The sequence below is a fragment of the Thermothelomyces heterothallicus genome, assembly GCF_042370625.1.
Source record: "Thermothelomyces heterothallicus CBS 202.75 unplaced genomic scaffold P884_scaffold_1, whole genome shotgun sequence".
Classification (NCBI taxonomy): domain Eukaryota; kingdom Fungi; phylum Ascomycota; class Sordariomycetes; order Sordariales; family Chaetomiaceae; genus Thermothelomyces; species Thermothelomyces heterothallicus.
The window spans coordinates 2,788,201-2,815,899 of NW_027192562.1; the positions used below are offsets into that span (position 1 = coordinate 2,788,201).

At 57.9% G+C, this 27,699-nt stretch overlaps 9 protein-coding genes across 9 annotated transcripts; 4 read left to right on the plus strand and 5 right to left on the minus strand.

The window, feature by feature from the left end:
* Positions 1–66: 66 nt before the first annotated feature.
* On the minus strand, positions 67–1,591 carry P884DRAFT_189753 (putative S-adenosyl-L-methionine-dependent methyltransferase-domain-containing protein; the record flags this gene model as incomplete). Its single annotated transcript, XM_069437460.1, has 3 exons — positions 67–980; positions 1,093–1,297; positions 1,352–1,591. 3 exons carry the CDS (start codon positions 1,589–1,591, stop codon positions 67–69), a joined length of 1,359 nt encoding a protein of 452 aa, XP_069302140.1.
* Positions 1,592–2,512: 921 nt separating this feature from the next.
* On the plus strand, positions 2,513–4,102 carry P884DRAFT_254128 (uncharacterized protein). Its single transcript, XM_069440870.1, has 2 exons — positions 2,513–2,722; positions 2,831–4,102. Exons 1-2 carry the CDS (start codon positions 2,552–2,554, stop codon positions 3,794–3,796), a joined length of 1,137 nt encoding a protein of 378 aa, XP_069302141.1. The 5' UTR covers positions 2,513–2,551; the 3' UTR covers positions 3,797–4,102.
* A 571-nt stretch (positions 4,103–4,673) lies between these two features.
* P884DRAFT_189127 (uncharacterized protein) lies at positions 4,674–5,787 on the minus strand (the record flags this gene model as incomplete). The annotated part of the gene is made up of 5 exons (XM_069437415.1): positions 4,674–4,697; positions 4,760–4,993; positions 5,114–5,217; positions 5,273–5,470; positions 5,586–5,787. The coding sequence occupies 5 exons, from the start codon at positions 5,785–5,787 to the stop codon at positions 4,674–4,676; spliced, it is 762 nt and encodes a 253-aa protein (XP_069302142.1).
* Positions 5,788–6,547: 760 nt separating this feature from the next.
* On the minus strand, positions 6,548–9,603 carry P884DRAFT_235246 (indole-3-glycerol phosphate synthase-domain-containing protein). Its single transcript, XM_069439944.1, has 3 exons — positions 9,562–9,603; positions 8,829–9,502; positions 6,548–8,749 (listed from the first exon to the last, which is right to left on the minus strand). The coding sequence occupies exons 2-3, from the start codon at positions 9,149–9,151 to the stop codon at positions 6,760–6,762; spliced, it is 2,313 nt and encodes a 770-aa protein (XP_069302143.1). The 5' UTR covers positions 9,152–9,502; positions 9,562–9,603; the 3' UTR covers positions 6,548–6,759.
* Positions 9,604–9,970: 367 nt separating this feature from the next.
* Positions 9,971–15,906, plus strand: P884DRAFT_235249 (nucleoporin subcomplex protein binding to Pom34-domain-containing protein). Its single transcript, XM_069439945.1, has 3 exons — positions 9,971–10,200; positions 10,273–14,323; positions 14,430–15,906. The coding sequence occupies exons 1-3, from the start codon at positions 10,130–10,132 to the stop codon at positions 15,789–15,791; spliced, it is 5,484 nt and encodes a 1,827-aa protein (XP_069302144.1). The 5' UTR covers positions 9,971–10,129; the 3' UTR covers positions 15,792–15,906.
* A 484-nt stretch (positions 15,907–16,390) lies between these two features.
* P884DRAFT_296218 (Tim10/DDP family zinc finger-domain-containing protein) lies at positions 16,391–16,861 on the minus strand (the record flags this gene model as incomplete). Its single annotated transcript, XM_069444396.1, has 3 exons — positions 16,391–16,579; positions 16,710–16,779; positions 16,851–16,861. 3 exons carry the CDS (start codon positions 16,859–16,861, stop codon positions 16,391–16,393), a joined length of 270 nt encoding a protein of 89 aa, XP_069302145.1.
* An 895-nt stretch (positions 16,862–17,756) lies between these two features.
* P884DRAFT_282095 (uncharacterized protein) lies at positions 17,757–19,378 on the plus strand. Its single transcript, XM_069443579.1, has 3 exons — positions 17,757–18,288; positions 18,356–18,469; positions 18,552–19,378. The coding sequence occupies exons 1-3, from the start codon at positions 18,033–18,035 to the stop codon at positions 18,947–18,949; spliced, it is 768 nt and encodes a 255-aa protein (XP_069302146.1). The 5' UTR covers positions 17,757–18,032; the 3' UTR covers positions 18,950–19,378.
* A 157-nt stretch (positions 19,379–19,535) lies between these two features.
* On the minus strand, positions 19,536–20,285 carry P884DRAFT_296220 (uncharacterized protein; the record flags this gene model as incomplete). The annotated part of the gene is made up of 1 exon (XM_069444397.1): positions 19,536–20,285. The coding sequence occupies one exon, from the start codon at positions 20,283–20,285 to the stop codon at positions 19,536–19,538; it is 750 nt and encodes a 249-aa protein (XP_069302147.1).
* A 4,155-nt stretch (positions 20,286–24,440) lies between these two features.
* P884DRAFT_266351 (uncharacterized protein) lies at positions 24,441–27,637 on the plus strand (the record flags this gene model as incomplete). The annotated part of the gene is made up of 2 exons (XM_069442023.1): positions 24,441–25,227; positions 25,293–27,637. The coding sequence occupies 2 exons, from the start codon at positions 24,441–24,443 to the stop codon at positions 27,635–27,637; spliced, it is 3,132 nt and encodes a 1,043-aa protein (XP_069302148.1).
* Positions 27,638–27,699: the final 62 nt, after the last annotated feature.

Below are 27,699 nucleotides of genomic sequence, written 5' to 3' on the forward strand. Positions count from 1 at the left end.
CTCAACCTGTCTCACTAGGCAACCTTTTCTTATCATACACTCGGGCACGGCCAGTCCCCATCTTACTTAAACAACAACATCGCCGCCGAAGCCAACCGGTCTTCGTCTGCCCTCGTTCTCGGGCACGATCGCCAGCGCCTTGTAGACCTTGCCCATCCCGCCCGGCCCGCGATCCACCAGCCGGGCCTGGGCCTTCCGGACGTCCTCCACCCTCTTGTCCTTGTCGATGGCGGCGGCGGCAGCGCCGCCCCCGCCCGGCGCGTCCTTGATCGCCCGGACCAGCATGTCGACGCGCGCGCGGATGCCCATCCACTCGAGGAAGTCGGCCTGGGAGACGGGGCCGTGCACCTCGACGCCCTCGCTGGCGCGCGTGGCCGACTCGGCGAGGGCGGCAAAGTCGACGTCGGCGGACAGGTCGGTCAGGCCGGGCTCGGCGAAGGGGCTGACGCGGCGGTGGCGGCGGATGCCGCGCAGCGAGTTGGTCGGCACGGTGCCGTCGCCGGGCCCGTAGTCGAGGATCAGGGCCGCGCCCGACGGCTTGGGCTTCGGGTGCTGCGGGGAGCCGCCGATGCGGGCGGCGAAGTCGGCGGCGTAGAGCGAGGCGTCCGGGCAGATCTCGAGCAGGGCGCCGGCGCCGACCGTCGTCTTGAGCGCGCGGTAGCGCGGCGAGAGCTCGGGCAGGTACAGGGAGTGCCGGGTGGGCGCCTTGGCCAGGGTCAGTTGGAAGTCTGGGGGCGGGGTGTCGCGGGACTGGGAGGCGGGCGTGCGGAGGCTCTCGTGGGTCGAGCCGGGGGGTGTCGGGGAGACGAGCATCTCGCGCCATTGGAGGGTCGGGTGGGAGGTTTTGGTCGATGGGGCGGCGGTGTCGGTGGGGGAGGGGGGTGCGGTTTGAGTTGCGGGGACAGAGACGAGTTCGAAGGCGTGGATGGGGAGGGCATCGAAGAACTCATGGGCCATGATGAAGGGCATCTTCTCCGGGGCTAGGATGGGTTAGAGACGGTCAACACTTTTGGGGGGGGGGGGGGGGGAAAAGGGGGGGGGGGGGGGGGGGGGGGGATAACTGGGGAGGGGAGAGAAGGGGTGTAAAATTACCGATAGGGATAGACTTGATGGTCTCGGTCCAGACAATCGGCAGAGCGTTGTACTTGCACACGCTATGGTAGCCGACCTTAGACTCGGTCATTGGGGCGTCCTCGCCGCAGAGTAGGTTCTTCTGTGCTACTCTGAGCTCCGGGCTGGCCTCAACCATGTAGATGGCGTCGATGCTGCTTGCCATGGCGGGAAACCGCTGAATGGTCTGCTACAACTCAGAACCGTGTTCTTGGAGGAGTCGGCCAGAGAGAAGACTCACCCGCAACATGTCGTCCATCAGAGTGCCGCGACCGGGTCCGACCTCGATCAGCTCCACGCCCTTGCTCTGGCGGCCCTGGGCAATCCACTCGGCCACGTACCAGATGCCGCATAGCTCGCCAAAGACCTGGGAGATCTCGGGGGAGGTCACGAAGTCACCCTTGAGACCGAACTGGTCGCGGCCCTCTTCGAGAGCACCTGTGTAGTAACCGCCAAGATCGGAGGTTAGACACATGCGCATGTAGCTGGCCAGGGGTATAGGGCCGGTTGCCTATGCTTTCCGTGTGAGCCTGTGCTAAACGGAGAGATCATATTTTCGCACTGAGATTAATCACAATAATAATAATAATAACCAAAAAAAAACACACCTCGATTGCTTCGCCCAACTGCTTAGCCAGGGGAGTTGACCATTTCCTCCCCCGGTCGTCTACATTGTCCTCATTTTGTCTCTCGTTCCGCAGGCTCGCAGCGGCAGAAAAATGGCGTGACGCAGGCCGTAGGCTCCGTTGCAAAATCGACCTGTTGCTCCGAGCTGCGTTTACTGAAATGTGCAGCGAGCCAAGAGCGCTTCTCTCAGCGGCGAGTATCGACTGAAATGCGCCGCATCGCGCGTTTCTCAGCGCTCGAAACGGCGTCGGCCTCATATCGTACAGTACCGGGGCCCCGTATTATGTGTGCATTGTCTTGAAGGATGGAAGCGAGGTTTCCCCCATTTATATGTAGGTGTATGTACCTAACATAGGCAGAGCTCAGGGTCGAGCTTCAACTTTCCGAATGTTGTTGCACCTTTGCCAGTTCTTATCGATTAAAAGCTCTTATCAAGCAGGCCAATGATTCCGAACCCTAACCCTGCTATTGCCAGGCAACGGGACGCCATGAGGAGGAACATGTCTCATCCTGCGGTGGACGTATTCGTGGTCAAATGATGGGAATCATATATAGGTAGAGAACGACTCATCCAACTTGACGGCAGAAGAGCGAGCGTCCTACCTTGTAGCGTATATAGATGCAGGGGCGTCGGACTTGAGAGGGAGTTCTTAGAAGCAAGGGTTAGGGTTGGTGAGCTTTTGTTCCCACAGTGATGTCAGTGCTTCCGAAGCCACAAGTTGACAAGCTCGTGCCACATGTCAATTGCACGTCGCCGCGGCCCGCTGAAAGGAGACGTTGACCAAAGCAACCACTTCGGAACATAACCGCAGCAATGGCTCGACTGATGCCTGGCATGACGGCGGCATCAATTCCTCGACGTGCTGATCCACTGACCGACCTGACTCTGCTGCTGAGCCGTCTGCAGCGCACCATTCTGCATGCCGACGCCGAGCGCGAGGAACGATTGCGGGAAAGCGAGTTTGAGAGGGAAAAGGCCCAGGCGGTAGGTTTTTTTTTTTTTTTTTCGTTTTCTTTTTTTCCCATTCCTTCCTTCCTTCCTTTCTTTTTTTTTGTTATGTTTCCTCTCAGAACGTATGCTGACTGGTTGAAGAACATCAACTATGCGCGCTCGCTCCTTACCAAACTCGAGCAGGAGACCCTCGCGGTCAAGATCCACAGCCGGAGACAGGAGGTGCAGGCCGACCTGGTGAGGAAAAGGGAGGTTCTCGAGCAGCTGTCGGAGCGGCTCAGCGATCTGGCTGAGTTTGCCGCTGCGGGCCACGCCGGCAATGGCGAGGACGAGGACACCTCGGACGGGGAGGACATTCTTGCCGACATCATAGTCACGCCCAGCGAGAGCATGGAGTCGACCAAGTCACCAGATATTGTGCCAGAGGAGTCGAATGAGGTTCCAGAGGAGGTTTCAGAGCCGATACCAACCGCTCTAGACTCGCCACCACCTCCACCGCAAACCAACGAGCAGAGTGATCCTCCCTCCCAACCTGAACAATCACCGCCTTCGACCACAGTTCACCCACCATCACTGTCCTCACAACCGCCACCGCCACCACCAACAACAATAACGACGACGCCGACGACGACGGCGACAACAACATCCCAAACTCTACGAGCCCGTCAGACAGAGCCACCAGTCCCTTCCACACCGAGCCCGGCAGCAGCCACGACCAGCTCGGCGCTCTTCGGCGACGGAAAGCGGAGATCGTCCGCCGGAGCAACGACGACGGCCATCTCCACGACAGAGGCGATCCTGGACCACCAGCGGGCCGAGCAGGACGCCCTCTCGGAGTCGATCCTCAAGCTGGCGTCGGAGCTCAAGGCGTCCTCGCGCGCCTTCAGCGCCTCGCTCGAGGAGGACCGCGAGGTGGTCGAGCGCGCCGGCCGCGGGCTGAGCCGCACCGGCCAGCAGCTCGAGGGCGTCACGCGCCGCATGGGCCTGCTGCAGCGCATGACCGAGGGCGAGGGCTGGTGGGGCCGCATGCGCCTGTACGCCATGGTCTACGGCCTGATGGTGGTCCTGGTCCTGGTCGTCTTTGTGCTGCCCAAGCTCAGGTTTTAGCCGTGTATTTTATCTATTGTTTTTTCTTTCATTCCTCACTTTCACTTCCCGCTTCTCCTGGAGAGAGAGGACAGGGAAGGAAAAGAGGGCGCTTCAAGACTAGGTTCAGGGGGTTGGCGGGAAATCAGGTGAATGCAGCGTGTGTTATTATTACTATGTGGCTCCTCCTGATGATGATGACGATAATGATACTATCTAGCTGTTTGAAAGCGAATCGCGCTTGGAAAGCAACGGTGTCTGTAATAAAGGTGTCAGTTGATGTGTTCCGATTGACCATGCACCTGTTGGGCTCACACAACCTTGTCCGCTTAAAATCTCCCCCCCCCCTTTTTTTTTCCTCCGGATCTTGCTCTCCTACCCTTGTTGTGAGGTATAATGTCTAGATTTGTTCAGTTGGCCATTCTCAAACACCTTTTTGTCTGTTCGTCAAGTGCGTGTGTGTGTCCATCAGGGACCGTCCACCGGGTGATTAAAGAGCACGAATTGCATCGCCTCCGTTCGCGAGGCTGGCCACGACGGTCGAGGTATCCGGCGCCTGCCAGCTCAAGGCAGGCGCAGCTGTCACTGACATTGAGGGCAGAGTGCTCGGGCAGTTATGTGCCTCGTTTGTCTCCTGTGGCGGGGCGTTTGCCGCAGCCGCAGCAAGGGCAGCGCGAGGCGACGACGCGGGCGTGATGAGGATCTGGGCCGGATGATGAGAGACCACGGCGTCTCCGCCCTCCGCGGACGAGGCAATCTTGGTGCTAACAAGTGCTTCATGGCCATCATCTGTGTTCACCTTTTCCCCCGAAAAGAGGACCTGGGCAACCGTCGAGGCCGTACCGCCGTCGGCCGCGTCAACACCAGGACCATTGACCGGGAGGTACTCGACCGGTACCTAACCGACCGGCTTCCCACCTGTCTGAGCAGATCTGATCAGTTTCCGTCGTCTTCTTTGCTACTTTGTCGAAGGGGCAGACTCACCGGCGGCTGGTACTGGAAAAAGCTCTTGCCGGTAGTGCCCGCTTTGACGAGACGCTGTGCCCAGGGAATTCCTGTCTTGATCCGAAAGAAGGACTCGAAGAGGGCAAACTCGCGAGAGAAGACTCCCGGAGCATGGCTCGGCCGGTAAATCTTGGGCTGCGCGTCGCCCTTTTTCTTGTAATACTTGGCCACGAACCAGTACATGCGGGGTTTGGCGTTGTTGGATTCGAAGATCTGGGAGAGTTAGAAGGAGCTGATGGTAAAGCTTCGGTTTCGTCGGCAAGACTCAAAAAAAAAAAAAAAAAAAAAAAAAAAAAAAAAAAAAAAAAAAAAAAACCTAAGCGGCCGACTCACCGAAAGAATATATCGCTCCCCCTGGATTCCAGCCTCCTCGTTATCTCTCGTTATCACTACCTGGTACTGAAAAAACGTATGGTCCCGGTAGAGATGATAGAGCTCTGGCTAGTGTCAGGAAAAAACCAAAGAATGAAAACCACTTGGAGGAGCACTCACGCGGATTGACCTCCTTCACGGCCTTCTCCAGCCCCTTGATGACTATCAACCGCTTCCGCTCCCTCTCCCTCTCCCTCCTTAGCGCCCTCAGATGCGAGTACGGCTCCTCGTCCAGCCTCTTCCCCTTGAGCATCGAGTCTTCGAGCCAGTCCAGCGTGACGATCTGGCAGGTCTTGGGGCGCTTGAGTGCCATCTTTACTGTTCAGTACCCGTGTTAACACCACACACCATCTCAGCCCCCCAGCCAGTCCACCTCCGAAGTACTCGGTAGATAAATGACCAAATAAAAACACATGGGAAGGAAGAAACCTACCCAATCCCCTCCCCTTCCGAAACTCCTCGCCCGAGCACACGACGTGCGTCACCTCGTCGCTCATCTCCCGCACGAACCGGCCCTCGCGCAGGCCCACCCACCGCGCCGCGTTGGCGTCGGTCCACTGGGCGCTGGCGCCGAGGTTGCCGGCCGCCGCGATGGTCAGGCCGCGGAAGATGGGCTTCTCCTTGCGGGACCGCATCGTGCATGCACCGTTCGGTTTCGCTTGGTTCGGTCCAGGGTCGCCGGCGCAGGCGCGTCTCTCCGCTCGTCGGACGGCGGAGGGTCGGATGAATAGCGGTTTGGCTTGTGGCTGAGGCGCAGGTTGATCGATCAAATAAACAAGAACGATAATTCAATGGGGAGGAAAGGGTTGGAAACTGGCTCGGAGCGTGGGAGTGGTAGGCGGTTAAGAAGAGATGTTGAAAAGAATATTTCTGTTTTCAAGAAGTAGAATGTGTGGCAGCAACGTGGGAGAAGAAGATGATGCGTTGAAAAGTAGAGAGGGCTGAAGAGATGCGATGGGAGTGAAGGATGGCCGACGAAAGTAGAGAACCAACAGGCTGGAGGTATAGAGTGAGTAGGCAGCTGCGAGGTTTCCAATACCGTAAAGAAAACGGGTCTTAATAATTAAGAGTTCCGTGGAATGTCCTTTCATTCAAGGGGCATACTGGCGAACGAATGGTAACCGCAGGGTGGTATGGAAGATCCTCAGGTCAACCCCTAGCCTTGCGTAAATTCGTTCTTTTACGGTCTTTTTCCTCGAAACACGTCGGAGAAGAACTAGAGGCACGAGCGGAGAAAAGAAGAAATCTCCAGCAACTCGTGCTGGACTTCTCCCAGATGATGATTGACCCGAACCAGACCAAGGACAGTTGACCAAAGCAGTAACAATTCGCGCCAGCAACCAGCCATTGAAGCTGCTTCACTGGATGAGATGCCCCAGAAAAAAAAAAAGGGGGGGGGAGGGGATGGGGGATGGAGGAGGTACAGAGTTCACGTCCAGTCTTTGAAACCTTGACGGAATCTGGCAACTTTCCCAGTCCGAGCCGGCTGCATGCAAGAGCCTAGATCATGCCTGATTCCCATGGCCGCCGAGATACATCAACAGTAAATGGAAAAAAAAAATCTCTGAATGCCCTCTTGGGCTTGGAGGGAGACAGCAGACAGACAACTACCGGATCGCCTTGGCGGCCTTTACAAACTCCCTAATCTTGTCCAGACTCTGCTGCCCGTCAGCTTCGACGCCGCTGCTCACGTCCACGCCCAGCACCCTCTCCGCGAGCGGACCCAGGGCCGCCACCGCCTGGGCTACGTTTTCCGGCCCCAGCCCGCCCGCCAGCAGGAAGGACAAGCCCTGGTCCCGCTCCAGCGCCCCCTTGACCGCGTCTACGTCGAGCAGCTGCCCGGACCCGGCGCCCGAGTCCAGCAGCGGCACCGCGTGGTACCCGCGCGTCCCCAGCCCGACCTGTCCGGGCCCGAACTTGCGAATGACGGGCACGGGGATCAGCCTGGCCCACTCGAGCGGCTCGTCGCCGTGCAGCTGGACCACGTCGAGCTTGTACAGCCGCTGCTTCTCGAGCACCTCGGCCAGGGGCTGGTTCATGAAGACTCCCACCAGGAGCGGCGCCCTCTTGCGAAGGGTTTCGCCGGTGAGAGCGAAGAAGTCCGTCGCCGTCTGGGGGACGTGGACTGCTTCCGTGGCGGCGGGCGCCGCCTTCTTGCTGCTGTGCACGGCTTCCGAGATGGCGAGTGCCGTCTCGTGGGAGACGCACCGTTTCGTACCCGGGACCAGGATCATGCCGACTAGGTCGGCGCCGGCTTTGACGGCCTCGATAGCGGCCTCGGCGCTCCGTGTCCCGCAGATCTTGACGAGGAGCGGCTTGGTCGACGACGACTCGGGCGCCGGCGCGTCCGGCCCGGCGCACAGCTCCCTGATGAACTTGGTCGCGTCCGGAGCACGCATGATGGCCTCTCCGACGAGGATGCCGTTGACGCCGTCGCGCTTGCAGTCGAGGACGTCCTGGTGGGAGTTGATGCCGCTGAGAGCTAACAGGAGGGTATCCTTGGGCACCATGCTCCGCAGCCGGCCGGTGGTGCCCAGATCGACCTCAAAGCTCTCTAGGTTGCGGTTGTTGACCCCAATGACCTTGGCTCCCAGCTTGATGGCAATGGCCATCTCCTCGGCGTTTTGCACCTCCACCAGCGGCTCCATCCCCAGCGACAGCGAGTACTTGTGTAGCCGTTCCAGGACCTCGGGCTCGAGCATCTTGACGATCAGCAGCACGGTGTCGGCGCCCGCGAGCCTGGCCTCCAGGATCTGGTACTCCTCAAAGATGAACTCCTTCCGGAGCACGGCGGGCCGATTCGGCATCCCGTCGAGGACTCGACGCACCGCCCGGAGGTCCTCGATGCTGCCCTTGAACCACTCCGGTTCGGTAAGCACCGAGATGACGCTGGCGCCGGCGAGCGCATACTTGCGGGCCTGGGTAGGCGCGTCTATGTCGAGCGCAAAGATGCCCTTGGAAGGCGACGCCCTCTTGATCTCCGCCGCCAGAGCGACATCGAACGGCGAGTTGCGCAGGCGTTCGACGAGAGAGATCCGGGGTGGCGCTAGGTTCAAGTCGTAGGCGGCCTGCAGGTCGGAGGGACGTTGAGAGGGAATCTCTTTCTGGGCGGCCACGGCGGCCCGCCGGTGGGCGTAAATTTTCTGAAGAATGTTGTTCTTTGGCTTGGCGGCAGTCTTCGCGTCACCGTCCGGCGCGCTCGACGCTTTCTTGCCCCCCTCGGTGGCCCTCTGCAGCCGTTCGTTCTCAGCCCATGTCCCGCCTTGCAAGTGCAGGAAGTTCCTCAGCATGACGCGGCCCTCGGCCGACAGGATGCTCTCGGGGTGGAACTGCACCCCCTCAATGGTGTACTCCTTGTGGCGGACACCCATGATGACCCCTTTGGAGCCATCCTCCTTGGCGATCCAGGAGGTGACCTCGAGACACTCGGGCAGAGTGACGTGGGTTCCGGCCAGTGAGTGATAACGGGTCACGGGCAGACCCTGGGGTAGGCCGGTATAGACACCCTTGGAATCGTGGCTCAGGGGTGACGTCTTGCCGTGCAGAATCTCCCCGGCGAAGCTCACATCACCGCCGTACACATCAAAGATGCATTGTCTAGATAGAGCGTTGTGGTGATGAGTCAGGGATCCGGAGCAGACCAATGCGGTTTTTTTTTTTTTTTTTTTTCACTTACTGCCCCATGCAGACACCAAAAATGGGAATCTTGCCGGCGAAGTATTTGATTGCATCGCGGCTGATGCCCGAGTCGGTGTTTGGGTGACCTGGCCCGGGACTGATGACCAATTGAGTCGGCTTCTTCGCAATGAGTTCCTCGAGTGTGATCTTGTCGTTGCGGAACACGGTCACGTTGGCACCCTCGAGCACCAGGTACTGGTAGACGTTCCAGGTAAAGGAGTCATAGTTGTCGATCAGGATAAGATTGGTGGCGGTTGGGATCAGGGGCGAGGGATCAGGATGATGTGGTGAGTAATCAACGATGTCCGAAGCGGCCGGCATATTTTTTTTTGTTTTGTTCGCCTTTTGGGGGGGGGGGTTCAAGGTTCTTGTTCTGCCGCTTCTTGTTGTCTGTATACACTTGTCACCGAATTCGGAGAGCGAGGGAAGTCGAGATGGCGGATAAAGAAACGAAAACGCTATGATTTTTGGGGGAGGCGGTTCTTGCACAAAAAGAGGAGTTTGAGCGTTTTGTAATCCGTACAAAATAACCAGACACCCTCCAGAATTAGTTTCGTGACTCACCACTGCTGGGAAAACCTGGAAGGGTGGAAGGGCAGGCGTAATCGTGAAAGTGTGTCTTTCGTATCAAGTCAAAAAAAAAAAAAGTAAGCAGAGCAGCGGCCCTCACATCTACACGTATCAGCGTAAAGGCACATGCACTAGTCCGTACATACCTACGGATGACTTACGGGGTGCTGGATCGATTAAGTTGATGGAGGGGTTGCATGTACTCCGTAGAGTCAGCAGGAGGCGAAATAGTTCCCCCACCATACCCAGATCGAGCAAGGGGCAAATGGCGCTGGTAGAGGCACCCAACGTCTTACCAGAAGTGCCATAGTACTCCGAAGTGTACTTGAAAGTAAGTATCTATGGACGTACTGTATATACGCAGCCCATCGCAACAAATCATGAAGAGAGCACAGAGAGCGCAGAGAGAGTGCAGAGAGTGGAACCTCAGCTGCAGCTTTTATCGATAAGCCGTCAAGTGGGTCTTAAACTTGAAAAAAGCGGGCGTGTGCGGCCTCCTGGGCAACCGCCTGGCAGAGAGAGCTCTTTCCAGCTTGGGACAGACCCGCGTCGGTGCAGAGCGCGTTGGTGCAAGAGAGGTTCCAAATCGAGGTTCGACAATCCGCTCGCTCGCGGCCCAAGCTCTGCCATCACCACTATTTGCTTTGCAACACCTTGGACGGCGCCCCGGGTTCTCGAATTGAACGCTCCAGCACCGGCCAGTCCTGGCCCGGATGGAGACCGTTGCCAATGGCTACCTTGACCGATAGAAGCTATTTTCCGCCGCTCGGGGAATGTCTAAGCGGCAATAAAATAATCCTGTGTGTTGCCCATCTACGTCTTTGCAATATCTGGCGTGTATACGTATTCTGACCCTGTCTGTTTTCTTGCAGCTCCTGGAGACTCGTCGCCGCCGCTCTCGAAGATCTAGCATGCGACCGACTTAAGAGCGCCGCCGTCTCGGCCTTCCTCCGCGACGGATATGTCCACCAGTTGTTGAGGGAACCCACCAAGACTTTTGCGCCGCCCACGAATGAGACCAAGCTCGATTTTGAGACCAAGACCGGGGCTATCAACGTCGTGCCTTCGCCAAACGACCCCTACAATCTCGACACAATCAAGGACGATGCGCGGTGGTTGAGCAAAAACGTCAACATTAACGAGGTTGCCGCCCTCCGCGTCGTCATCATCGAATACCAGTCACGCGCCCACAGCCACCTCACCGGGCCGCTGTCCACGCAAGATGTCGCCAATGTTCAAGAAGCTGCCGGTGTAGGGGATGCGCAGGCCTCGGCTATCGTAGCGCTGCTCAACGTCCCAACAGTCGCTGATGCCGATTCTGCCTGGGCCGACTTCGAGAGCGAGACGACCCGTCGCCGGCGCCTACTTGCTACCTACCTTTCTGAACGTCGGTCGTTTTTGGCTGCCGTCGACGCGCTACTCGCATTCCTCCTGCACTCGCGCGCGCCAGGTACCGGCGTGGAACTGGACCCCTTGCGTAACGCTGTCCTGCAGGGCGCATTCGGCTTCGATCAGAATGCGGCGAGGCCCGACACAACCCAACTGGATGCCCTCGCGCCAACATACATTCGCACTCTCGAGGGCTGCTTCGACAGGATGCAGATGGCCCCGGAATCTCTGGACAACCAGATGCTGACGGAGCAGTTTGAGGTCGACTGGATCAGGACGGCGCTTACCGAGGCCATCCACGCCATGTCGCTGATCTTTCAGATCCTGGATCTCAAAGCCTCCCAGTTCGCAGCCCCCGCGCTCGTGACTCAGTGGTTTGCCCTCATGGACACCTGCGAGTTCTTCGAACCGGTCCCCAGGGGCCATGGGCTCATCGCCGAGCTGCTCATGCCGCTTCACAGTCTGGTTGCCGCCATCTCCCTGAAGCTGCTCAACGTCGACCGAACCCTCTCATACCTCGAACAAGACGTCGACCTGCTGGAGGAGGAGGAGCCCTACTTGGCTTCGTCCGATAACCTCGCGCAGATGCACACCACCATTGCAGCCGCTGCTAGCGCCGGTTTGATCTCGACAATGCCTGTCGTGTTCGCCTGGTCTCTCATTCTACACCAGATGCATGTTGGTTACCAGGAGCGCGCTGAGCGGCGCGATTTGTTGCAGAATCAGCGGGCGCAGGCTGGCTTTGAACTGGAATACGAGCCGTCTGGCCGCCAGCGGAGAAACTCGGCTGGGAGCATTGTCTCCATAGAGGCATCTTCGTACGACGTATTCCTCGTCTCCCAGCAGTTGGAACGCAACATCGAGCCGGCGGAAAACATGGCTCGGATTGCCACTGGCCGGGGTCAGGTCTATGAGCTCATGGCCGACATGGCCGTTTGCCTAGGAAGCGGCCAGCTGGCCGCCTTCCGCCCGGTTCTAGGCGCCCGCGCTCGCTTGACCTTCCAGGACCTCCTGAAACGGAGTGCCCATTACGTGGGTTACCAGGCGGAGCCGGTCTCGTGTTTGCTTTCCATCCTCTCAGGGGGTAGCCAGTACTGGGACATCTCTGCCGAGGCTCCTTCTAACGAGAAGTCCGCCCTTGAAATTTACACTCGCATGCTGACCGACGACACGCTCAACGTGCAATACGCCTCTCAGTCCCGAAATCGCTTTCCCTACGAATTCCTCCCCTTTGCCTCCATGTGCCGCATCCTGTCGGCAGCCCTGGTCTCGGACAATGAAAGCTCCGAACTGATCACTAGCCTTCTCGTGAAGAACCCGAGCCTGACTTTGAACTGGGACCCGCGGTGGGACAGGTCTTACGAGCTGGTCTTTGAGGAGGAGAACACAAACTCGTTCCGTCTGACCAAGGATGTCGATCTCTTCGACGCAGCATCCAAGTCTAATAGGCGAATCTTGCCAGAAGAGAAGTGCACAATATCCCGTGGGACGTTTGGCCGCTTCGTTACCGACGTTGGCAGGGTTGCCAAGCTGGAATTCGAACATTCCACCCTGGCTCTCTTTGGGAAGCGTCTCGAGGTGAATCTCATGGCAGGTGCCTACGACACCGCGCTGGGGTACCTGTCGGCGGATGAGCTTATCGAGGGCATCTCCTTGTTAGCGACGGTGCTGCGCGCCGAGACACTCAGGTCCTCCAAGACAGACCCGGACAGGGGCTTGAGGATACTGACCGAGGCTAGCCGCTTGCTATCCCGGGGCAGGGACATCATGAACGTTGTCTGCGACACGCTCGACAGTCTGGTTGAGGAGGAACTTGCTGACTTAGATGGGCCCAAGATTGCCGCCTTGTCATCATGCCTTCAGTTCTTGCATGCGGCACTTCCGGTGTGTCCTGGCCGGGTTTGGGCATACATGGCACGGTGCCCGCTCATCAACACCGACACTCGATCCGGGCGCTTATCGAGGATCACAGCCAACCTCGACATGCTTGCCGAAAGATACGATCTTCTCTTGTCGGCCGTGAAGCTGTTCTCCAGCCTCGTGGACAGCGCGAAGACAAGCGCGGTGCAACGGAGGTCGGGTATCAGCGCCAACAGTCGCGCCAAGGGGGAGGAGAACCCGTGGATCGGGGCTTCGGACAAGATCGTATCTCGGGTAACTCTCTCGATCGCGCAGACGAGCATCGACGTGTTTGAGAATTCCGCCACGTGGAGGTTTCCCTCTGAAGTGGACCGCAGCGTCATGATCCGGGACGTAGTGGGTATCATGCACAAACTCATGTTTTACACACATAGCGTGGGATCGACCGATACGCCGAGGAGCCTGACGGGGCCGCTCGCTCCTGCAGCCGACTACGTCGTGGAGAGCTTCCTCTCGAGCTCGTCGAGTTCGCTGCGATTCCAACCACTTCTGGCCACTCTACTAGCCGCCTTTCAACTACCAGACACGACAATCTATCAGAGGCGAGCCCAGATCGTGTCGGAAAGACTGACTACGGTCTTGGAATTCGCAACCATCCTCTTGCGAGTCGCTGACTATCTAAACAAAACGTCAGCAGGCATCCAGACCCAGCTGTTCAAGTCGGCATGTGTTGTCGCTCGGCTTCCGGCCATCAGGCACTCTTTCAGGATACCGGCTATTTCTCTTCTCAGCGCGCTCGTGGAGAGCGCCGGCAAGAGCAGCGGTGAGCCTCCGTCTCTGCTAGGTTACCTGGGCCCGCAAGTATCGCGCTCCTTCATCCAGATTGCTGCGCAGCTAGACAAACCGTTCGATCGAGTAGCCGAAGTGGCAAGCACATGGAGGTTTTTCTCGACCATCTTGCGCAACCGGCAACAATGGATGGCAAACTGCTTGCTCACGGGCAAAACGCCGCGGGAGGCACTCAAGGGCGAGGCCAAGATCTCACAGCTCACCGCGGGCTCTGTTTTGTCGACCGCGTTAGAGAAGCTGCGCGCCATCAAGGATATCTCGAGCCAAGAGCTCCTTGCCGTTCTCGACTTCTTCACATCAGCGCAAAATTACTGGCCATGGACCATCTTTGCCATGCAGAAAGACAAAACGTTCCTGCAAGAACTCCGGGCCTACGTCCGTGACCTCAAGGCTCCCGCGGTAGTGTCCAAAGCCAATTCGGCCGAGGCGTGCTACCAAGCGAGGATAGCAGCCTACATCGCCGAGACCTTTGCCATGCAGCTGTACCATCTGCGGCAGATGCGCCAGGAGCAGACTTTTGCCGCCGAGGTGGTGAATGATTTGGACTACTTCCTCCGGGACGGCGTCGCGGTGTCGGATTACAACTCGTCGCTGCATGCCAACTTCTCGAGGAATTTTGCCAAGCAGTATCAGGGATTTTCTGTGGATGACTTCAAGAGGACCCTCTTGGTGCCACGGGACCTGGGATCCCAGTATTACTACGCGTTGGACGTTGCCGAGTCCATGCTCAGCTATGATGCAGGCTGGGCCGGGCCACGACAGAACGGTTTCAGGCGTGAGATGGAGGCGGCGAACCTGAATCTGTCCCTCGTAGAGGCCGAAGTTGTAAGTCGACCGAGATCTCCACGACCGAATGGCGGTTGTTGTTGTTGTTGTTGTTGTTGTTGTTGGTGATGGTGGTGGCGGTATGCTAACTTTTTTTTTTCTTCAGGCGCTGTTCCATGCTTGGGAGTACCTGCTTTTAGAGCTCAGCATCTGTCTGCTCCCGAAGCACCAATCCGTCGCAAGGCAGATGTTGCAGGTTGCTGAGCAATGCTTGGAGGCAAACCAACGGCCACAGCCGCCGGAGAACATCTTTGTGGTCCTTGCCCACTCGCGGGCAAACTTGGCGCTGACGCTACTCCAGCGGCTCGCAGACTACTCACTTCTCCCCAAGGACATCAGCCAGCTTCTCTCGTTGGTGTCCGCCACCATCAACGGTGTCGACAATCCCTGGAGCAAAGACCAGATCTCGTACTTCCGCACCCTCCTCAAGGTCCTCTTCGTCGTCCTTCGCGGGACCAAGCATTCCAACAACGCTGCTCCACAAAAACCCACCGCCGAAAGCCCGGTCGCGGTCTCACAGTTAGTCCTCACGACCCTCGACCGCGTCGTCGCCAGGTCGTTCCGCAACCTCGCCGCTCTCGTCCACGAGCCGGATGCAGCGACCACTCCCGAAGACCTCGCCTTGATCACCGCCATCCTTCAGGCGTGCCTGAGCGTCCCGGGCATCGAACAATGTCAACTCCAAGTGCTCAACATCATGTCATCTCACAACGTCCTGCAGGTTGCCACCTCGCTCTTCTCCTGGTCTGATCGCCTCGCCGAGAAAGGGGACCCCATCTACGGCGAGCTCGCCCTGCTCCTCCTCCTCGAGCTCTCCGCCCTGCCCGCCCTCGCCGAGCAGCTCGCCTGCGACGGCCTCCTCGGCCATTTGACCTCGGCCAACCTCGCCGGCTTCATGCGCCGCGCCAGCGTCTCACCCTTCACCGACAATGCCGGGGCCGCCCGCTGCTACGCCATCTGGGCCAAGGGCATCCTGCCTTTGCTGCTCAACATCCTGGGCGCCCTGGGGGCGACCATCGCCCCGGAGGTCGCCTTCGTGCTCAACCAGTTCCCGAACCTCCTCCGCTCGTCGGTCGACCGCCTCGAGGCGCCGGGACTGAGTCGCACCGTGCCGCTCTCGTCGCGCGACGCCCCCGGCACCGGCCCGCACTACTTCGTCGCGCTCGTCGCCCTGTCCGAGGTGCACTCGCTGGCGCTGCTCACGCGGGTGCTGGCGGCGCTGAGGGCGGGCAATGCGCGGGACATCCCCGAGGTGGTTTGGGATTCGGGCGCGGTGTTGGAGAACGTTGAGTTTTGGCTGGCCAGCCGGAAAGTGCTCCGGGAGAGACTGCTGCCGTTGAACCCCAGGGAGACAGAGTGGAGGGGGATGAAGGCTAGCGAGGGGAGCGGGTGCGAGACGAAGCTGGAGGAGAAGGCGGTCGGGTTGTTGGAAGGGATTCGAGATGTCTTGGCAGAGGAAGAGGAGTAGTTGTTCGTCATTACTATGGTAGCGAGTGATGGCAGTAAGGATGAGCAATGGCACAGGGGCGTTGGTCATGTCCTTAATGTTTGTTTTCTTCTTTTCCACCTTGTCAACAACGGCTGAATAAAAGGTGTCATGCCATCTTTTTCTGCGTCACACCTGCCTGGAACCGTACGGATTATGTGGTTTTTGTCAAGAATGCGTGTGCGACTGCATGGCAAAGTGCGCTCGCTATGTGATCGGGGCGAGGACATTCATCCCAAAGGCCGAAGATTCCTCGTAATGCTACACCGACAGCACCCACCAGCCATTGTCTATCCATATATATCCCAGCTGACCTCGTTCCGCGTGGCTTCCGGCGCCGCCATGCATTGTATGTAGTATGATAATGGTACAACGCTCAACCCCGACACCCCAAAGACAACAACCTCTGGAGCCTCCGATCTCTTCTTGAGCGGAGATTACTCGATTCGTCTTGATTCTCCCCCATCCCTCACTGACCCGCTCCGCCTATCCGATAGCCCCGATTATCCATGTCGCAGCCCCTGATGGCGTGCCACAAGTGCGAGTACGCGCGCGCGAGCGCAGAGAACAAGAAGAAAAATTTACCGCTTCTGCATCTCGGCCGTCATGGCGGCATTGAGCTCGGCGAAGCGCTCGCCCAGACGGGTCTGGGTCGTCATGGACTTGGTCACGCAGCGGCTGATGCAGCCCGACTCGCGGCCCGAGAGCGCCTTGGAGGTGAAGTCGTCGACGCACGCGTTGAAGCAGTTGTCAACGAGGTTGCCGAAGACCTGGGACGCGCAACACACCAGGACGACCCGCGTTAGCCAGCCCAGTTCTCGGGTTATTTGGGGGGGGGGGGGGGGGGGGGGGGGGGGGGGGGGGGGGGGGGGGGGGGGAAGGGGGGGAAGGGAATCGTACGGTCATGAACTCCTTGACTTGGCGCTTTTGCAGGCGGGTCTCGAGCTCGCGCTGCTCGGATGCTGTGAGGCTAGAGGGAAGAGTCGTCCCGTTAACAAACGCATCATTCGCGGCATGGTCGGGGTATATGAAAGAGCTTACCCTGTATCCATGGCGCTGGAGTATTTGTAAATGAGGGGTGGTCGGTTGTGATGTGCGGGCTCGTAATTGAGTACAAGGTTTCTTTGCGATGGCTGCTTAACCGACCGATGATGATGTTGACGATAGTCCCCAAGATGCTTTCAGCTAGTGTGGTTATCGCGATAAGAAAATTGCTTTGGGCCGACGGGGCGACTGGCCCGTGCGCTACCCGAAGCTTGGCCGAACAACCGGGCGTTCTCCAGGAAATCCAGTTGTTGTAGTTATTCCCCACACCCTGATATCACACATAACTACACCAGTGTACTTCGTACGTCCGTAATCCGTACGGGATTGCTTGCTGCGAGGGCAGGTACCGTTAGTAGGGTATGTGGGGTATGTACAGATTAATACTGTACCTTACGGATTACTGTGTACACGAAGTACGATACCAGGTACGGATGACAAGGAGGATTCGCCAAGTACACTATTGCTGCAATTTGGCTTTCTGTTTACGTCTTGGCCTTCCATTTTGGCTATTCTCAAACTCGGCTTAGAAGAGGATTGCCGCATGGCATATCAGAAGTCAAGGGCGACCCTCACAAATATCACCGTGACTCTTCTGCATCGGCTAGGGGGAGATAAGGTCATCATACCTCAGGCACCCAACTGCGCCAATCTCCCGATGACCATTCGTTCTTCCTCCGTAAACGCACCCGCAACTATTTGACGAACCGAAACCTGATCCTTGCGTACATTACATCACACCACGAGCTGCGGACATGTACGGATTACATACATACATGTCTAGAAGTAGCGTGTATATTAGCCGTTCCGTTTCCGTTGTGAGCATCCCATCAAGCCGCGCTAACCTGATTCGCAGGCGGCAGCCTTCTACCGAACCGATGTAACCCGCCCCGGATCTGCTATGGAACTCTCGCCGGCTAAATGAGGCCGTAGTGGCGCTCGTTGCTTGTATGATCGACCACCCCCGAGCAACTTTGGAACCCTTCTCTCTGCAATGGTGGACTCGTCGGCTCAGTGACGACTGAAGCCAACTCGGGTCGCCCAGGTAAACTGTGGCTCTCCGGTCAACCAACGAAAAAAAAAAAGAAAAAGAAAAAGAAAAAGAAACACGGATTCCGTGGAGTGGACGAGAGAAAGACGCACAGAGAGGGAGGGAGGATTTGCACTACCCCCTAGGACATGACTACCAAAGAACACGAGGCGGGCGAGGAGGAGCAGACGTTTCTCCCAAAGGCCCCCTCTAGCGACGATGTCTCGGCCGAGTTTGGGCCGGAAGTCCAGGGGCGCGGCGCAAGCGGTCCCCGGAAAAGGGGCGTCGTATGGTGGTCGAGGCTGTTTCTGGACATCGCCATGGCTGGCACGATAGCATATCTGCTCGTCGCCAAGCCCTTTGTCGTCAGCCGCGAGACTCTGAGGCGGACGCCGGTCCCTCAGTGTAGGTGCTTCCAGCATCTTCCCCCGCTCCCGACGCAGCTGCTAAACACATGCTGTTCTTGCTCCAGTCCCTCGCAGGATATACACGTTCCGGAACGATCCCAAGTACGCCCGGGAGGATATGTGGTATAACGAGACGGAGACTCTCCGCAGTCTCCACAACTGGATCGGGTTGAGCTCAGGTATGGCGAGACCTCCTCCTTCCACAGCGAGACGAGGTATGCTCCTTAGTAGAAGGCAGTGCCTGCTGACCAGCGTCGCCAGAGAGCCGGGGTTACGTCGTCGTCAAGGACGCCAGCCGCTACGACCTGCCGGAGCCGTACACGGTCGCGCTGGACCGGCACAACGACGGGCCGGGGTACATGATGACCGTCTTCCACCAGCTCCACTGCCTCTCCTACCTGGCCGAGCACTGGCAGCGGGGGTACGCCGGCTTCAACCTGACCGAGGAGGTCGCCCACCACACGGCGCACTGCTTCAACTACCTCCGCCAGGGCATCATGTGCTCGGCCGACACGACGCTCGAGGGCAAGACCGGGGCCGGGCCGGGCGAGGGCTCGGAGCACGAGTGCAAGGACTACGACGCGGTGCTGAAGTGGGCCAACGAGCACTCGGCCATGAAGTGGCGGAACGCGCTGCTCCCGGACACGTCGATTCTTTGACTGTAGATTTTTATTTTTTTTTAATTAAAACTCCAGCACATTGCGGAGGGGCGAATTCAAGTCTTCCTTGCACGTCGTCAAAATCATCCGCGTTGCGTCTTGGACGTCGCTGGTCTAGGACCAAATGGGGTGGGGGGTCAATCAACAACATGCTCGGTCGGTCCAATCTCTCCCGAGTGGAGGGGATGCGACCAGTCATTGGTGAAGAGAAATGAGCATGCCTGTCCGGCGTAGGGTCCGGGATTTTCCCAAACCCAGGGAGGTATCAGAAGCACTTAGTGTGAGGCTCTCCTTACGTGACAGCCTCTCAATGCCATGCGGTTACCGCACTTTCGGCAAGGCCGCTGGCGAAGTGGGCGCTGTAGAGCACTCCTCGTTATTTTGTCAATCAAAAAGGTCTCGGTATAAACAAACAAGCGCGCCGCAAAGGGGACAACAAAAGTTCAAATAGTAAACAGGTAAATTCTCAAACTTAAAAAAAAAAACGAAAATACCCGCCCGATAATGTTTCTAAAACACGAATCCAAATCATGTACAAGCAAGCAATAGCTCCCCAATCAATATCTCCCAGCGAACGAGGGCTCGTTTAGTTGATGACCTTGGTGTAGCGGTAGGGCTTGGCGGTGTTGCTGCCCACCTTCCACTTGATGTTGCGCTTCTGGCGGAGGCAGCCCTTCTCCTTGTTGGCGCACTCGAGCGACCAGTACTGCGTGTGGGCGTCGTCGACCCAGGACTGGAAGACGGTGACGTGGCCGCCGGAGCCGCCGGTGCCAGCCCCCAGAGTGCCAATGAAGTCGCCGGCCTTGAGGTCGTCCCACGAGATGGCCACGGCGATCTGGGGCAGGGTGACGGTGCTGTAGCCGGGGGCCATGGCGTGGAGGGCCATGGACACGAGGCCGGAGCAGTCGGTGCGGTAGTAGCGGCCCTGCGGGTCCGGGTACGTCTTCTCCATCGAGTAGGGCACGTTCTGCTTGGTCCAGTACTCGGCGCGCGAGATGATCTCGGTGCGGTTGATCTTGCCCTGGTAGACGGAGCCGCCGTTGCCGTTGCCGTTGTCGGGGCACTCCCCGGTGACCATGTCGTTGGTGCCCGTCTTGACGTAGTAATCCGAGACATAGCAGCCGTCCTGGGTCTTGTCCCAGATGGAGTTTCCGAAAATCACCTCGCCGTACGTCTGGCAGCTGAGCTTGACATCGGTGCCCTTCGGGTACGTCTTGACCGACTTGAAGCTGGTGCCGGGGCCGGTGCGGCAGTTGACGTCGTCCCCGGTGATGGGGTAGGCGGCGACCGAGGAGACGGCCGCAGCCAGCGTCAGGGCCAAAGTGTTGAGCTGCATGATGGCGGGTTGGGTTGGGCAAGCACGGGTCAGGGAAGAAGATGGCGATTACCGGAAGTCGAGAGGAGGAGGGTGTATTGGGGCTGACTTGAACTTCTGGGATGGACAAGACGAGGAGGAGGGCGACCTGTGATGGATTTTATTATACTCTGGCAGCCTTCGACATCCCAAGTAGAGTTTTCGAGCTCGGGGTTTAGGTTTCCATAATCATGGCCGTGCTTACTCCGCCGCATTGCTCGCCTGCGACCTCACAATCTCCCTCCAGTGGCACTCCCCCAGTTGTGTTGATCACGGCGGAGCCCGCCTGAGGATCGCCGAGGTCCAGCGTCGAGCGATCCAAGTCGCGCTCCTAAAGTTAGATCTTGTCCACCCATCCCGCCAAGGCCCCATTGGCCGCTGGCCGCTGGACACGCTGCAAGTGCCGAATCCGCTGCTTTGATGAATGCGGGATTGTACATCTCTGTTACGCCTCCGGGATCCACGGTCTTGGCTCGAACCCTCGGTGATGCAGAAGGTTAAAGGTGATGGCGATTGCGGAAGGTCCCTTACGCGGGTAGCGCCGAGCGTTCCGTCTACCCAAAATTCGGGGCAAGAGGCAACCCACCCCTGGCTGTCACTTGAAATAGAAAAAAATGCTCCGTAGTGGAGCAAGAGTATTCATGCCAAACTTGTAAGACGGGCGAATTCAGCGTTTTTCCATGTGCGGATCTAACCTTTCTTAGGTAGCACCTTACCACCTAGTGGCAGGGGTCCTGGTTTGAATCGTCCCAAATCGCCCAAAATATCCTCCCCACAGCTTCGAGGACCAGCCCTAAGAGATGCTCGAGCAGAGAACACCACGAAATACACTAACGTTGGTGGACTGTGTAGTGGACACAACAAGACCGACCACGCGAGCGAGTGTGGGCTACGCTGTTCGCACCGTTACAATGGACTATTACGGGAATCATTGATGGAGTCCTGTCCCTGGTTGAGCTCCGAATGGAATGCAGTGGCCAGAAACCCGATGAGTCGGAGAAACAGGCCGCTCACATGCATCCAGGCTTCGCTCCGGGGCCCGCTTGTCTCAATCGAAAGGAAACGAGCCAAGCGTGTTGCGCGCACGACGAAACATGTGATATCTGTTTCAGTACCTACTCTTCCAAAATATGAACTGGTTTACGGATAGGCATGCAAACAATCTGGCTATGGCTAGGAGGCCCAAAGGTTAATGTACGAGGATGCTCATTTAAATCAGCGTCTCCTCCGAATCTTAGGCCTCGCCAATTACCTGTCCGCGCGAGAAGCTTCACATCCAAGCTGAGAAGGCAGAATACTACCAGGGCAACGCGCTTGAACCAGCTTGAATGAACATCACAAGCCTGTCTTCTTGCTTGTCAGTCTATAGAGGGAGACACCAACGCTACAGCAGCTATATATAGCAGTGCTCTCATCAATTGTTAAAACAGGTCCTGTAGAGAGTGGAACAGGCACGGCACCGTCGCTAAAATCGACACAGGAGCTTGTTAGGGGAGAGCGTACATGTCGATCACCCAGGACTTTTCGACCCCGGATGAAGGGTTCACGAATTCCAATTCCCCTCAATGGCCTCTTGTTTCGTTCTTGTAGAGTCTGCCAAAGTCCCTTGCAAGGAAGCTCGGAGATGTCAGTTCTTGATTCCTGATTGTCTTTTGCTCATTTTCGCGGCATCTGCAGCGTCAGCAGGATGCCGCAGGGCTCCAATGCTCGGTGACAGGATTCAAGACGGTGACGGCTGACGGCGAAAGCTTTGAGAGCTGGAGTCAGACGCTTCTGCTACCCGAAGACTACACACCAACAGAACCACCTATACGAGCTGCTCTTCAGCCTCCATCCATTGATGACGCGGGCTCCACGGCCGTTAAATGCAGCAAAGCGGGCCGTGCTCCAGCCTAAAGAAGCTGGCCACCTCGAGAACTCTCCTAGACTACTACGGCTAATACGGCATGCGCGACGGGGGAAGGGGAGTTGGAAGAGGGCCAGCGACTGTGCTGTCGGTGAGTTATGATCTTTCTTTTGCCAGTTCTGACCTTGATGGTGAGGCTGAAATCTTGTTCTTTGCGCGTCGGCTCAAACCGGCGAGCCAGTGTTGATGCTAGCTTCACGGCTCAGAAAGAATTTATTTGATTTGAGGTTAGGGTCCGGCGTGCTCCGGTCCCTACTGCACCGAGGTGTGTACAATAACGCCATTCAATCCTCTGCGCGAGTCTGTGGGATTCGAGCTGGTCTCGATTCAAAATCATGCAGGAAGTTAAAAATACGGACGTACGTCGAGCGCACACTTAGCTTCGTCTGTGCGCGCGGGAAAGCCCCCGAAATTGAAAGGTTACCAAAGAGCGTTTTGCTGTTGTTGCATCCCGCTGCGTATTTCGCCGGACAAACATACAAACCTGGTAATCAGGGACCTACCTCCCTACCTCCCTACCTCCCGGTAAATGCGCTCCAGTCTCTCGCGTCTGCCAGGTGCCCCTGCCGGCGGCAGCAGCGCTTAACTGGTCCACGCCTCTCTCCCGAGCAGAGCCCCAACTAACCCGTCCAGACCTCAGGTTCCCCTCCCCGAGATTGCAGTCGCACAGATGAAGCGAGAGGCAATGACGTGACGGAAGAGCCCGCCGTCATCCTACGCCACCTCAGGCTGATTGCTGTCTTTGTGTTTGCACTCCATCGCGGCAACAAACATGACGGGCTACATTGCACTGTCAAGAGGACCACCCTATTAAAACTGGCGGAGTCGTTCATGCTGAGCTATCAAGTACCTAACGGATGTATGTACAGTACATATATACAATACGATACTAAGTAATCCGTACGGGCAAACATGACAGATTCTCGGAAGGCACAGCGGCCCCCGAAAGAGGTTCCTTGCAGGAGTTAATTTTCACAAAAATGAGCGTGTCAAGTTTGAAAACTGCGGCCTGTTGCGGGGAACACACCTCATTCGCGAAGGCCGCCGTGGTCGTTTGGCCAAGGTTGAAACGCGAGACCATGGCGCGGGCTATATCCGAACCTTCACGTGCGCGCACGCGAAGCACTACGGAGTACCCAAGCATGCTCTAAGCAAGAGTCTTACCCTGATCGTCGATATACTAGCCCTGGGGATTGGTCATCATCACAGAAATCAGGTTATAAGCAACAGGCTCCTTCGGCTTTTTCAAGTATCAAGCCAAGGTTGGCTGGTCGAGAGGTAAGATAGGCAGGTAGGCAGGTAGTGTATATACGTCGAATAGCAGGGAGCCGATTGCTTGGGCTGTGGGTGAATACAGTACACACACACACACACACGTTGAGAGCGTGAGGCTGCTGTATTTCTGACAAGTTAGTTGAACGAGCAGCGCGGCAACAAAACCCAAACTTGCTCTTCTCATTGTTAAGCCAGCCTGCATCTGGCCTCAAATGCTCCGTGGTTGGAAGTGTCCATCAAAGACTTCTGTACCGCGGCTGTGACTAACGAAACAACGGAGCGGAGAGGGCTTACTGCCGCTAATGATACAGTGCGGAGAGTAGCTCTAAACAGTACTACACCCTTCACGGCCATCGTCGGTACCCCTGTCGCTGCTGCCCCATTCCCTCCACCCCCCCCAGGCTTTTGAAAAGCGAGCAGCTGTCCCTCTTCTCTCCAGCTGTCGTCACACACTGGACGAGCCTCATCTAATCAAACCTGCAATCGCCTGACACGGACGCGGTTTTGTCAGGAAAAAAAACCTCGACCAGGTAGAGCTACACCCATCGCCAGCTCCATCGAGTCGGCCGACCGTGTCTCTCATTCAAGCCGCTACGAAATACTGTCGAGCTTTCGGAAGTGGCCAGGCGTGCCAGGCGAGCCAAGCGATTCCAGCTCCCCAGACTCCGCGATTTCTCGCAGCGCCCGGAGCACCAGAACCCGGGTCTCAGCCGGGCACGCGCCGCATCGCGTCGCAGAAATCATCGCCCGCCTGCGCCCGGCGCATATACTTATCACTTCGGGGATCACCCACGTGCTCCTTCCCCTGCTCGCTCATTCTGTCCTCCCGCATTCGTTTATGCAGCGTCTCGATCCGATCGATCTAGATCCCTGAACCTGGCGGCGCCGAAACACAGCAACAGACTGCCCAGCGCAGTGGCATTCCTTCTCGCGCCCCCCGTCGCGCCGTCCCAGCCATGACGCCCGGAGTTCAGGCACTCATGTCCCAACAACAGCCTGCGTCGCAGCAGCAGCAGCCGCCGCCGCCGCCGCAACAACAACAACAACAACAACAGCAGCAGCAGCAGCAGCAGCAGCAGCAACAGCAACAGCAACAGCAACAACAACAACAACCGCGACCGAACGCCCCGGCTATCCCGAACACTCCCAACACGATCGCCGCTTCTCAAGCACAGTCCGCTCTGTCTCCGCCCAGCAAGCGCGATTTGAAGTCGTGGTGGAAAGGCTTTAAGCTCCCCTCGAAGCATCAAGAGTCACAGGGTACAGCCACCCCGCCTCCTATACCGTTTCCAAGAACCCAGCCCCAAAGGAAAGCCACCATCTTTGCAGAGGATGTGCACGGCGACTACAATCGTCTGCCACCCGCCACGTCACTGCTTCACAACATCGTCCCAGCCGAAGAAAGGCGCGCGGCTCATCAAGCAAGTGCGAGCATGAGCCCCCCGCCGTCTCCGTCGTCACCAAGAAGGCCGCCGGTGCCGCCCAAGTTGGGCGCGCTTTCCAGTCTTGTGGCCTGGCGATCCAGGAGATGCCCTTGTGCACTGCGTCGCAAGTCCCGTTCGGCCAGAGCTAAACTGATTGTCGCAGAACCTCGGCCCCAAGGAATCTTCGGCGTCCCCCTACGCCAGAGCATCACCTACGCAAATGTCGCCATCTCGCTTGTGGACGAAGACGGCAAGAGTTACATTTACGGCTATGTCCCGATCGTTGTTGCAAAGTGCGGCGTGTTTCTGAAAGAGAGGGGTTCGTACACATGTCCAACCCCCTCATCCGCTTCACGCCTAGATGCGTACTGACGGATTGCGAAGCGACCGAGATCGAGGGAATCTTTCGCCTGAGCGGCTCCGAGAAGCGGATCAAGGAGCTCAAGAACATTTTCGACTCTCCTGACAGGTACGGCAAAGGACTGGTCTGGGATGGGTACACAGTCCACGACGCTGCCAACGTCCTCCGCCGCTATCTCAACGATCTCCCTGAGCCGGTGGTACCTCTGGATCTTTACGAGAAGTTCCGGGAACCACTCCGGGGCGCAACGAAGCCCGGAAATGGGGAAGCGGAAGGGCCGCAGCTAGTCGAGGGCTTCGACATGGACGCTGCCATCGCCAAATACCAGCGCCTGATCACAGAGTTGCCGCCTCTCAACCGCCAGCTTCTCCTTTACATCCTGGACTTGCTTGCCGTGTTCGCAGCCAAGTCGGACCAGAACCGCATGACGTCTCAGAACCTGGCCGCCATCTTCCAGCCCGGCATGCTCTCCCATCCCGCCCACGCCATGGCGCCGGAGGAGTATCGGCTCAATCAATGCGTCATTATCTTCCTCATCGAGAACCAAGATCACTTTCTCATTGGGATGCAAGGCACGGCCGCCGACGAAAAGACAGTGGAAGAAGTCCAGAAAGGTACGCCAGTGATCAACGCCCCATCCACGCCGAACACCAAGACGGGCCTTGTTCGGTCTGCCTCGACTGGCAGCGTCGGGCCCGAGAGTGTCGCCAAGGAAGGGTCAATTCGGAGGAACAAGTCGACCTCGTCGAGGCGGTCCTTCCACTCTAACGGCTGCCCGAGCCCCGCCAGCCCGGCGTTGGCAACCACCCCGACAGCCGGACTGGCGCGGAGCAACACCCTCCCGGCCAAGAAATCACCAGCGTTGCAGTCCGGGAGGTTCGCTTCTCGGAACGAGCCACATGTCGGTCCCTTGACGCCGGTCGCAGCACCCGCAACTACCGTGGAATCTCCGCCCGGGCTTGTGGAGGAGATTGCCACTCCTCCGGAGGAAACAGAACCGTCAGCTTCAGCACCGACAGCGCCGTCCAGTTCACAGCCTAGCCTGGCCATTCCTGGCGCCAAAAGCCAGGACAAACTGCTCGAGCCTCCCACCCCTGACGCCACGACTCCGTCCAAGGAACGGAAACTGCCCACTTTGTTCCAGAGGATGGCTTCCAGTGAGAGCGACGGACGCCAGCCTAACAAGCTGAGGAAAAAGAGGATACCGGGCAGCGCGAACCCTAGTGCCCACAGCTCAACCGCTTCGCTTTCCCATTCAGCAACGGCCTCTCCCAATGCCGAGACAGCGAACCCTCTGGAGGCAGTACGGCCCATTGCTGGTGCCGAAGAGTCTGCGACAACGCAACCAGCTGACACGTCCTCGGATCTGACACCAAGACCCTCTCACGCCGTTCCCAACAACGTCAAGTCTGACACTGATCCGAACTCCCGAGCCAGTTCCGGAAGCGCCGAGTCGGGCCGCCCGGAGGTGAGCACTGCCGGTGCTCACCCCAGTCCCGGTAACGTCACCCTCGGCGGCACCAACGCCGATACTTCGCATTCTGGATACGCCAACGCCGACACCCTTCACCCCAGCAGCGCCCAGTTACCACTCCAGCACAAGAAGTCGCCTCCAACCTCACTGCACAGCTCCTTTAACGAGACTTCAGATCTCGACCAAGTGGATGAGCCAGTAGCCCCCCCGGCTGAGGCGCCCGTTCCAGACACGCCCAACGAGAAGGAGAAGAAGCGGCGCTGGCGACTGTCTCGCAAGAAAGAGGACGCTTCACCACCGTCTTATCCTCCGCTCGCTGCGCAGCCCCCGATCGGATCGAATGCAACAGCCAGCGCCAGTGGCACATCTGTTAACAGTTCCGGGAAGCCCGGGCATAGCACGGCTGGCGACACCTCGGACCGCACCACTATCAACACAGAGGCTCCACTGACCGAGGTATCCAGCAAGGAGAGCAAGGACGAGTCCAACAAGATCTCGAGCTGGATCAAGAACAAGTACCGCGAGCACAAGGAGAATGTCGAACAGCGGCGGAACAAATCGCCGCCCGCGGGGGAACGGGCTGTGTCGATCGGTTCCAGCCTCCTGTCGTCACATGGCAAGAGTCTAGATCTGAAACGGACTGAAGAGGAGAAACAGCCGGTGCCGCAGCCGGTGCCGCAGCCGGTAGAGGCCAAGCCGCCGGCGCCGCCGCAGTCAGGAGAAGCCGCACCGATTCCGAATCAGACATCGCAATCTCACACCCAACCACCACCGCCTCAGCCGTTGACGACGACGACGACAACAACAACAACAACAACAACAACAATAACAACAACGGCAACGACCCCTCCACCGCCGCAGTCGCAGCAGCCTCAGGAGCCAAAGGCGCAATAGTAATCATTTTCTCGGATACTTCCTCAGAGATGACATACCGCCAACGAGTTCAACGCCGTTAC

Bases quoted from the DNA above. Each gene is read 5' to 3' on its own strand.
- P884DRAFT_282095 (XM_069443579.1), top strand. From the start codon at position 18,033: ATGACTACCAAAGAACACGAGGCGGGCGAGGAGGAGCAGACGTTTCTC. The intron at 18,289-18,355 runs GTAGGTGCTTCC...TTCTTGCTCCAG, and splicing joins GCGGACGCCGGTCCCTCAGT to TCCCTCGCAGGATATACACG. The intron at 18,470-18,551 runs GTATGGCGAGAC...CAGCGTCGCCAG, and splicing joins CTGGATCGGGTTGAGCTCAG to AGAGCCGGGGTTACGTCGTC.
- P884DRAFT_254128 (XM_069440870.1), top strand. From the start codon at position 2,552: ATGGCTCGACTGATGCCTGGCATGACGGCGGCATCAATTCCTCGACGT. The intron at 2,723-2,830 runs GTAGGTTTTTTT...GACTGGTTGAAG, and splicing joins AGAGGGAAAAGGCCCAGGCG to AACATCAACTATGCGCGCTC.
- P884DRAFT_235246 (XM_069439944.1), bottom strand. From the start codon at position 9,151: ATGCCGGCCGCTTCGGACATCGTTGATTACTCACCACATCATCCTGAT. The intron at 8,750-8,828 runs GTAAGTGAAAAA...CGCTCTATCTAG, and splicing joins TTTGGTGTCTGCATGGGGCA to ACAATGCATCTTTGATGTGT.
- P884DRAFT_235249 (XM_069439945.1), top strand. From the start codon at position 10,130: ATGGCTACCTTGACCGATAGAAGCTATTTTCCGCCGCTCGGGGAATGT. The intron at 10,201-10,272 runs GTGTGTTGCCCA...GTTTTCTTGCAG, and splicing joins AGCGGCAATAAAATAATCCT to CTCCTGGAGACTCGTCGCCG. The intron at 14,324-14,429 runs GTAAGTCGACCG...TTTTTTCTTCAG, and splicing joins CCCTCGTAGAGGCCGAAGTT to GCGCTGTTCCATGCTTGGGA.